Source organism: Nicotiana attenuata, unplaced genomic scaffold, assembly GCF_001879085.1.
Source record: "Nicotiana attenuata strain UT unplaced genomic scaffold, NIATTr2, whole genome shotgun sequence".
NCBI classification, from domain to species: domain Eukaryota; kingdom Viridiplantae; phylum Streptophyta; class Magnoliopsida; order Solanales; family Solanaceae; genus Nicotiana; species Nicotiana attenuata.
The window spans coordinates 16,554-27,150 of record NW_017675360.1 but is presented as its reverse complement, the minus strand read 5'-3'; the positions used below and the strand labels follow the sequence as shown (position 1 = coordinate 27,150).

Genomic DNA, 10,597 nt, shown 5'->3' with positions numbered 1-10,597 from the left:
CTATTTAATCTTTGTTGTTAAACTTTCAGGAGGTAAAAGCTGTTACGTTAAGAATAGTTCATCCATTTACTGCTTCTTGCATGAATCTTGGTGAGGAAGCATGGCATTTCCCTTGGTTATGTTCATGTCAATATGTTGATTTTCTTTGTATGTGTATAAAACAATGGTTCATTCATGCCCCAAGTTAATAGTTTGGTTCAAGAATATCATAGCCGTTACAAGACCGACACAAATTTTCCCTTATTGACTAATAGAAAACGATTAGATATTTTCTTAAGTTAGTTTTAATGATTAGCGGGATTTCCTAATAGGTAACCACTTTCTTCAGGACTATTTTTTGGTGCTTTCGTTGCTAGTAATAGCTAATAGTATTGTATTGGGTGATACCCTTTTTTGCTTGAGCCCGACCGGGTTGGATCCGGTCCGGAGCAAGTCGGGGCCATCGAACCCGACCTGGATGCAAGGTAGAACGACGGCCACGTCTACAACCGAGGTCGAGTCATTTCGAGACCGTTACAGAGCTCGAAAGGAATCACCACCGGATGGAGAAACACACAAGGTCAGAAGCCGGGCTCGTAACGGATAACCAAGCGTCGCCGGATATCTCGCCCAAACGTGATTTTCTCAACCACTTCAGGCCATTAAGGCGTAATTACAGGGATCCACGATGTAATCAATTTACCTACCTTATTTTTACCCTTAATCAGAATGTATAAATGGGTATCTCTCTAAATTCTTGTGGGGCATCAAGCACAATTGTTCTAAGCAATATTATATTCTGCGATTATTTACTTTAACAGCAATTGTTGAGTCTTTATCTTTATTTTCCTCAACCTAAAAGCCTTTTGTATCTTTTAGTTCACGGATCCTTAAAACCCCATATAAATTCAATTGTTATCCGGATTCCAGGGTAAACAAGTATATTTTCTTCTGGAGTACGTTATTATCCTTTGACATGAGCAGAGTGCATTTGTAGGATAAATTTTAGGAAGAAAATTTAGCTACATCATGAGACTAAAGTAGGAGTACTAAAGACTAGGGTAATATAGGGGAAAGAGATCTGAGATTAAGCTTTGTTTAAGAGGGCCATGCTATTCTAAAATAGATAAAGTGCAGCTTTTGTCATCTGCATTTTGTATAGTTTGGATTTTTCTTAGAATTCTTAATTCATTCTATTTTATTTTTCGAAATTATAAAGTTATAAAAGTTTACAAATCACCAACTGAGAAATGAAAAGTCAACCAAGTGAGAGATGAAAATTCTAGTGTAACTCTATTGGTAAGCCATCAACCATCTATTGTTATGCTTTGGAAATTTGACATGTCGTAGTGAACCAATTCAAGCAAGGAATAGCTAATCCTTGTAGGAAAACAATATCAAGAGTTTGTCACACTTGCATTGTCTTATCACTACAACAAATTTGATTATCGGTGATACATTATTTTGTCACCTAAAATTCATATTTCGTCACAAAAGGTTTTTTGTGACGGATTTCTTTTTGTCAAACTTTTGTCCCTAAAACACCGTTACTAATAGTATGCAAAGACAACTTTGTGTTTCGTCACTAAATAAAGTTATATTAACTACAAAATTTTTTTTGTCTCCAAGTACGTAATATTTATGACGAACTTGTTTGTCATAAAAAGTGTAAAAAATTTGTAGTAAAAAACATTATATCGTCGCTAAAAAGGTCTTTAATACCGACAAATCCAATTTGTCACTAATTATAATTTTAATTAGTGACGATGATGATTGTCTTTAAAGCTATGCATAATTTGTAGTTAAAGGAATGTGATTTTGTCACTAAATGGTTATGATTTATGTACAAAAAAAAATCGTCTCTAAATAGATAAATAGCGACAAATTTGTTTGTCCGAGAAGGCAGCAATTCCGTAGTTGAAACTATTTTTGTGTCTCGACAAATGATACTATTAGTGATAAGACTAATTTGTCACCATATGTTGTCTTAATTAGCGATAATTTTAATTGTCATCAAATATTAATTAATTTGTAGTTAAAATATGTTTATATTATTATTATGAAGGCTATTTCCAGACAAATTATTTCATCACTAAATGTTATCAATTTTTGGGGAATGAAAATGTAGCAGTACGATTTAGATTCTGTAGATTAAAAAAAATATTTTGTGAGGAAAATGTGATTATCCTAAAATATATAAATATTTAAAGATAAAAAAATTTGTGACAAATTGTATATGTATTTAGTGCTCACAAAAATAAAAGAGAAACGTAATCTAAACATCCATACAAAATCAGATACTAATACATATGTAATTATTCTAAGAAAACATGTAAGTGCAAACTTATTGGGTAAATAAAGTGAAATACCTAAAATATAAAAAGTAATTGAAATGTGGGAACAATGGTAAACTAAAAAAGACAAGCATGTTGCTTCCTGTGCTAATGTAGCGTCCCTTATCTACGAACTTCCCAGACACTTTTTACACCTTCATATACCTGTATATACAAAAAAAAAAATTAATAAATACGTTTTAATTTCATGATTTAAAAATTATATCTTCAAACGGAAATCAAAAACTAACTTTAATTAGTGAAGCAACAATAATAAAATGAGAAATAGATAGTAACTTCTATACAAAATCATTAACTACACGAAGAAACAAAATGAAGGATAAAAAAGAAAGATTAAAAATAAAAATAAAACCCTAAATCAATAGAAATTTACCTCCTCATCAAAATAATATCAAGAATCCATTCCTTAAGCCATGAATCAAAGGCCCTCAATTATAGCAAAAGACGATTTTCACAGCAAAAACGTGTGGAGTTGCTCCTTGTGCTATTCAACACTTATATAGAAACTAATAGAGCCTTGGTAAATGTTGTTAGGAACTTTTATTAGGTAGAAATATTAAGGAGGTCAAAACTAGACAAGAGATCAGAGAAGTTGCCTTTACCTAGTTATGGATGCCGGCGAAGATAATGGCACCTTCTATGGTTGGATGTGGATGACCATCAGTTGGAATAATAGAAAGCAATTGGGAGAAAAAGAAGAAAAAGCAAAAAATATATACACGGATTTCTCTTATTTATTGGAGTCTATGTAGTTGTATTAGAATTGAATACCTCAAGTTTATCTTAGTGGAAGATTGTTGGTAGATTTATAGGGAGGAAATGGGTGAGAGAGGGAATTTTACATGAAAATATTCAATTATTTTACCTTCCCTCCATATCTTTCGTATAAAATTTCCATACTTATGCCTTCCTTAAATACTGAGATTATATCTAACTTTGTCGTTTGGTATATGAATTACTTCAACATTTTTTTAGTTATTTTATTCGGACAAAATGTGAGCACGTTGAAAACTAAATTTTGTATGATTGATATTATGTATGCACTTGACCAAGCTTAAATATGCAGCTATTTGTAGATATTAATTTTAAAGTCCCAAAAATTTATATACTTCCTCCGGTCTATTTTAATTTATTTTTTAAATATTTTCACGTATATTAACAAATTCACTTTTTAGCATTATCTAACAATAAAATTGACCATATTAACCTTAGTTTCTTCATTGCAAATATAACAAATACTCCTAGGTTCTTTACTTCAAAGAAAATTTTAAAATAAAATAATTAATTCTTTCTTGATATTTGAAAAAATTAAATATTATGCACCACAAAAGAAGGCAAAAAAAAATTCAGTTAAAGTCAACCGAAGGGGGTATATAAAATAGCTTAATTACAGGTTTAATAACGTAACTAAAATAATCTCATAAATGGGAGTACCAAGAATAAAGTTAGTTTAATGCATTGAGTACCAGTTACGTCCACTTAATTTGGAGCGTGACATTAATATTGAAGAATCTTTAAATAGATTAGATTGAGAAAAATTGTTTCTCACATTAATATAGCGATGGAATTATGGTCAGATAATTTGAAAAAATAATTCAAATTTTTGTTGTAAAAGCTGTTTACAAGATAAATATTTTATTTATTGCAATGGATTAGCTATGTATTTTCCATCATAATTTTAATATAATTAGTAGTGGCCAATAAATTTGCGCCAAGAAAATAATCAAGACTACGAATATTTTTTTTAGGTAAGTCAAATATTATTAATTCAAGGCAACAAGTTACATGAGTATATGGTTACCTCAGCCAATATCATCACTACTTCCTAACCCTTCTATACTACTTTTTCCTATTTTCCAAGTTTACATGATATATTTCAATGTTCCCCTGCCCTATACAAATTTGTATTGTAGGACATCCTTGAGTTTACCTACAGTTCTACTGTTACAAATGTAGACAATTTCTCTCACAATGCTTTGCCTATCTCTATACATCTTCTCAAAGATTCTATGATTTCTTTTCACCCATATGTTATACACTGTTTCAGCTAGAACCATTTTCATTAGTTGCCCTTCAGTTGTTTTCTTCTTTGCTTTCCCCATGAACCAACAGAGTGCTAGGTTCCATGTAGTAGCTGGTACTGGCATTTGTAACCATTTGAATATGTCATACCACAGTTCCATGACAATAGGACAATTATAGAACAAATGATGATGGTTCTCTGGTTGACATTTACAGAATACACAAGTAGTATCCACATTCATGTTCCATTTGCTCAGTCTGTCAGCCGTTAGCATCCTTTCTTGTATGATCAGCCACATATAAATTATAGATGTGGGTCTTACTAAATTGTTAAACATTATTGCTTTCCACTCTACCTTGTCTAATATGCCCAGTTGCAGCAGGTATATTTGCCTGATGATACTGCCTTTGCTCCCTTGTTTCGACTCTGCAGATCTGGTCCTTTGATAGTCAGTATTTTTTTAACCATCCAGCTAGCTTGCTTTGGTTCCTTGATACTCCATATAGGCTGCCCTTTTATATAATACATATGCACCCATTTGATCCACTATCTATCATTTTTTGAGGCTAGGTCCCATTGTAGTTTGAGGATAGCTGATTTGTTCCATTGCATCAGGTTTATAATATTCAAGCCCCCAGCACTCTTTGGTCTACATACTCTCTCCCAAAAGATCAATGCTCGTTTGGTTATTTCATTTGCTCCTGACCACATAAAACTCCTACAATAGGCTTCAATAGTTTTAATCACCTTGGTTGGTATCAGGAACATTTGGGACCAATAAGATTGGATACCAAACAGTACAGCTTTTATAAGTTGGATTCTCCCTGCATATGATAGTTTCTTAGCAGTCCAGGATGAAATTTTTGCAACAATCTTTTCAATCAAGGGTTGCCATTGAATTACCTTCATTTTCCTAGTAGTTAGAGGGACTCCTAGGTATTTGAAAGGTAGTTCACCTCTTACATAGCCCAACTGTTGCAAGATGTCTTCTTGTTCTGTGTCTGTTACCCCACCAAAGTAAACTGAGCTTTTACTTAGGTTAGCTTGGAGACCTGATGCTGCTGAAAAGCATTGTTGCAGCATTGCCACAGATTGCTTATCCCCCTTAGCAAATAATAACAGGTCATCTGCAAACTCAAGTGGGTAATGCCTAGTTTTTTTGCATTTTGGGTGGAAGCTGAATTGTTTCTTGTCCTTCAAATCTTTCAGAAGCCTACTGAAGTATTCCATGGCTATAGCAAATAGGAAGGGTGACATTGGATCACCCTATCTGAGACCCTTTGCTGCATGAAAAGGTTCAGCCAATTCACCATTGATCAATATAGAATAACTCACACTTTGGATACAAGTTGCTATCCATTGTGTGAATCTGTAAGGGAACCCCAATCCTTCCATAACCTGTAGGACATAGCTCCATTCCACACTATCATAGGCTTTTTGTAGGTCCACTTTGATCATGCATCTAGGTGAAATGTGTTTCCTTGAGTAGGTTCTAATCAGTTCATGTGCTAGAATAATATTGTCTGCACCTTTCCTTCCTGGTATAAAGTCAGCTTGTGCCTCATCAATTATGTAGTTCATCACTTTCTGCAGCCTGGATGCTAAGATCTTAGCAATAATTTTGTACAGAACTGAGCAACAGGATATAGGCCTATAATCTTTTATAGTAGCAGGATTAGAGAGTTTGGGCAACAAAGTAACAGTTGTGCAATTAATGACCCCGGGCAATATTCCTGTTTCAAAGAACTCTATAACAGCTCATACACATCTTCCTTCATTATATCCCATGCTTTCTTAAAGAATACTGCATTGTACCCATCTATCCTAGGAGCTTTATCATTTCCAATAGCCTGAATAGATTCATCAACTTCCTGCCTGGTTACAGCTTTAATCAACTCCATGGATTGTTGTTGGTTAAGTTGAGGTCCCTTCTTCATTGTTTGCATATTCACAGCAGGTAATTGGGCAGCAGCTTTCCCCATAAGTGATTTGTAAAATTCTACAATCTCTCTCTTGATACTCTTTGAATCTGTTAGCATATTACCATTCAAATCTTTTAGAGTTGTAATGTTTTTGTTGCAGGCTCTTTCTTTCATCACATCAAAGAAGTATTTATTATTTCCATCTCCTGTTCTGATCCATTGAGCTCTTGACTTTTGTTGGAGAATCTTTTCTTCAATGAGTGACCATTTCTCCTGTTTTTCTCTAGCAGCTTTTTCCATCATTCTTAATTGGTCAGTGTAGCCATTCTTCATCTCTTGTTGACATTCAATTATCTCCTTTCTTGCTTGCTCAATTTCCCTGTTGCACCTCTGAAGTTCCTGTTGTTTAAGCTCTTAAAATCTGCTTTCATTGCTTTCATTCTATTCCATATGGTTATCAGTTTGCATTGGTGTTATCTTCCTTTCCATCCTTTAATAACTATGCTTTGGAATGCCTCATGTTCAGCCCAAACATTTAAGAATCTAAATGGTACTTTTACAGACTTCCTTTGTTCAAACTTCAGAGACAATGGAGAATGATCTGATATAAATGGATCTCCCACTTCAACTGTTAGGTGTCCAAACTTCATCATCCATTCACTATTTCCTAGTGCTCTATCAATTCTGCTAATTACTCTTTCCACTCCCATTTGCCCATTAGACCAGGTGAAATAGTCCCCCCTCCAAGGAATATCAGTAGTCATGGTATCCAAGCAGAAATCTGCAAAGTCTTGAATATCAGCCAATGATACTTCCTGTCTTGAGATTCTATCTTGAGTAGTCTTAATTGCATTAAAATCACCCCATATGAGCCATGGTTGATTAATAGATTGAGCTAGAATCTTTAGTTTGTGCCACAGCCCTTTCCTTAAGTCTGCACTGTTATATCCACATGTCACAGTCATAGCACAACTCACATTAGTGCTAGTAACATTACAATGGATAAACTGTGCATCCTTAACAACTGTGTCCACCTGCCAAATGTTTGTATCATACATAATCCATATTCTACCATTAGCTGCTTGTTCATAGTTGTGCACCAGATCCCGATAATGAGCTATTTTAGGGACAATTACTGAAGCATTATGCTGCTTAACTCTAGTCTCTACAAATCCAGCTAGAGTGATGTGTTTGTCTTTGATATATTTAGCTAACTCTTTCTGTTTATGCCTTTGGTTTGCCCCCCTTATATTCCACATAAGCATTGTCATTTTTGATGATCATTTGTACCACCTCTATCTGGTGGTTGTCTATCCTCTTGTCCTCCTTCTAGAATCCCAAATGTATTTTGTGTAACAATAGAAAAGTTCATACCAGTTTGTGTATACCTGGAACTAGAAGCTCCCTCATTTTGCCCTTTGCTTTATTCTCTACCCCATTCTTCTGATTGTGCTCCTGAGTCTTTGTTATTGTTGTCCTGCTAGTTATAGGTGACTTATTGTGTTCCATAATCTGTGTTTGTTCCTTAAAAATTGTTACAGCTTGATCAGTTGTTTGCTGAGCTACATTTGTGTTCTGTGTCAGCTGTCCCTTGCTTCTCCACTCTTTGACTGGTTGCTGTGTCTTTCCATTTGGTTTCTGCATTTGTTTCCTTTGCATTTCCTCACTCTGTTTACACACATGCCCCATTTGTTGACATTCAGGGCAGAAATCAGGCTGCCATTCAAACCTCACTACTTGCTGGTGTATCTTACCCGATGGATCCCTTATTTTGACTTCATTTGGCAATGGTTTCGTAATATTAACTTCAATCAGCATCCTAACAAAGGATATTCTGGATTGTTTAGCTGTACATTCATCTGCAAATAATGGAACTCCAATTGCACTCCCTAGCCTACTAAGCGAATCCTTACTCCAGTAGGTCATAGGCAAGTTAGGAAAGGAGACCCATAGAGGTATCTCTTTCATAAACTTGGCGTCAAACTCAGCTTCTGGAGACCATTCTTTCAGAATGATTGGTCTATTGTTTATCGTGTATGGCCCACCATATAATACTTCCTTCAAATCTTCTTCTCCTGTAAACTTTGCTATGTAATATCCCTTGTCATGCCAGAATAGTTCAGAACATGTCGTAGTCCAGTTTTGGTTTATGTATCGCTTCATGTGATTATACCCAGGAATTTCCCCAATTACCGCAACAATCAATGAATGCTTCCATTTTTCAGCTTCCCTTGCTGTCTCCTTAGGATCTAGTTGAATAACCACATTTCCGTCAACAATCGTCGGTGGAATGTAAGACAGAGCAAGTCCATTTGAAGCCATTCTGTTCCTAGCAAACAAATTTGCCCATATCGGTGTTTCTGCATCTTTGTTTGAATCCGATCTCTGAGAATTTTCACTTGCATGAACATTTGTTTGTGTTTTTTCTATGTTCGTTACATTGAAGATGAAGGCATGCAATCATTTAGCATTTTACTCTTCCCATTATCAACTTTTGTTGTTCTTACTTCCTCAGTTACTTCTATGGAATTATTCATAGTAGAATTGTTACCATTCATTTCCGCCATTGATGTTGCCGCCGGAGTCGGTGTTTGTGATTTCCGAGAAATTACAGTAGTTGATGGAGATGAATTTGACGATAGTGAGCTGCCTAGTGCTAGAATTTGTGTTTTCCTTGGTCTTCCTGGTCCATTTCTTTTACCTCTCGCCATTGATAGCCACTTCCCCTGCCAAACGTAGCCCCCGCTTGGTGGAGATCGTCAATGGAGAAGAGGCGGTTGATACTCGTTTTGCGGTGTACAATCAATTAAGTTTCATTCAAATGGAACAAGACTACGAATATTATAAAAATGGTAGTATTTTATTTTAAATATTTTAAATATTACAATCTCTATGATTCCTCCAGCTCTTCTTTTTGAAGAATGTGAAATAATCTTAAGAATCTTTAAACTTGATTTTGAATCTATATGGTTTCCACGAACGAAAATCTTGAATTCAATTAACATATTAATTTTTACTCGTATTCCTTAAATCTTGATTTATTATTCGTTCTTGATTGTGAGCTTGATCTCTCAATTGCCTTGTATGATGCCCCTTCTTGCATTTTAACTAAGTACCTTTTATTTTTCTTTCTTTCTTTCTCTCTGGTTTATTCTTTCAAAATTTTCAAGGACATATTAAATTTTTATTTTTTAATTTGTCACCATAAAATTTTATATAATTAAATTAAATATGTATATAAAACTAGTAACAGTAGAGGATAAAACATATAATCATGCAATAAATTTTGACTGATCCCAAGTTTTTCGCACGAAGTATAGATATATCTAAATCGTAAAATAATATTATTTAGACAAAATAATTTTGAATCTATCGTTCCAAAAATATGATGGATTCGATGTTAAGAATATAAAGGTTGAACCCGTAAAACTTATATCCAAGAACTACCTCTTCATAATAGTGCATACATCTTCTTGAATTTCTGGATTCGCCCTAATAATAACAATCTCCAATGTAAATATAAAAAGAACATTAATCGGAATTATAATTTTGTCCAATATGACATATTATTTTTAAATTGATAAAAATAATAAAGGATAAATATATACCCCCTTATATAATTTTTAAAAAAATACCTTACATTCGCTTTCTCAACAAACGAAAATTATCTTGTAATATTGAAATTTAAGTAAGACGAAGACGAAATTAAATTAAAAAGTAACGCTGATTTTGGAATCTAAAGTTAGATTTATGACAGAGATTTTTTTATAAAATTGTGTTTGAAAAGCCACTTAGGAATATTTAGGTGTAATTGGGTATAATTATAAAATTTGACATGTTTGTCTAGCTAAGTAATAACTTGGTCAGTATGATTTTGAGTANCTTTTAACTACTATTTATTTACTTTTCGTTTTTTGTTCGTACGTAAGAACGCACAAACTAATACTAATTAATTCATTCTTACTCATGGTATGAGTTGGTAAAAAAATTAAATTCATAATTAAAAATTTTATTAATTATTTTAAATTAAGATATTATTTATTTGAAAGGTAGTCAAGATACGGATAATTTTTTCGATATTAGTTATCAATATATGATTATCTAATATTTTTATTTTTTTAAATACAATTTAAATACCTGATTATAAATAATATGTAGAATTTCTTATATGTTCATGTATTTATCATACATTAATGAGTTAGTAAAAAAACAGTTAATGCAATTTTGATGAATTAATTTGAGCAATAATATTATTTAATTGGAAGATACTTACTACCTTTACGATATTATTTATTAATTTATTTATATATTATTTAATA

General features: G+C 33.3%; 1 protein-coding gene and 1 long non-coding RNA gene across 2 annotated transcripts; both read right to left on the bottom strand.

Moving 5' to 3' along the window:
- Nucleotides 1-2,217: 2,217 nt before the first annotated feature.
- Nucleotides 2,218-3,198, bottom strand: LOC109219991. Its single transcript, XR_002067025.1, has 2 exons — nt 2,707-3,198; nt 2,218-2,477 (listed from the first exon to the last, which is right to left on the bottom strand). It is a non-coding gene; the product is annotated as an uncharacterized LOC109219991 (long non-coding RNA).
- Nucleotides 3,199-6,104: 2,906 nt separating this feature from the next.
- LOC109219989 lies at nt 6,105-7,549 on the bottom strand. Its single transcript, XM_019384450.1, has 2 exons — nt 6,794-7,549; nt 6,105-6,677 (listed from the first exon to the last, which is right to left on the bottom strand). Exons 1-2 carry the CDS (start codon nt 7,547-7,549, stop codon nt 6,105-6,107), a joined length of 1,329 nt encoding a protein of 442 aa, XP_019239995.1.
- Between the last annotated feature and the right edge of the window lie 3,048 nt (nt 7,550-10,597).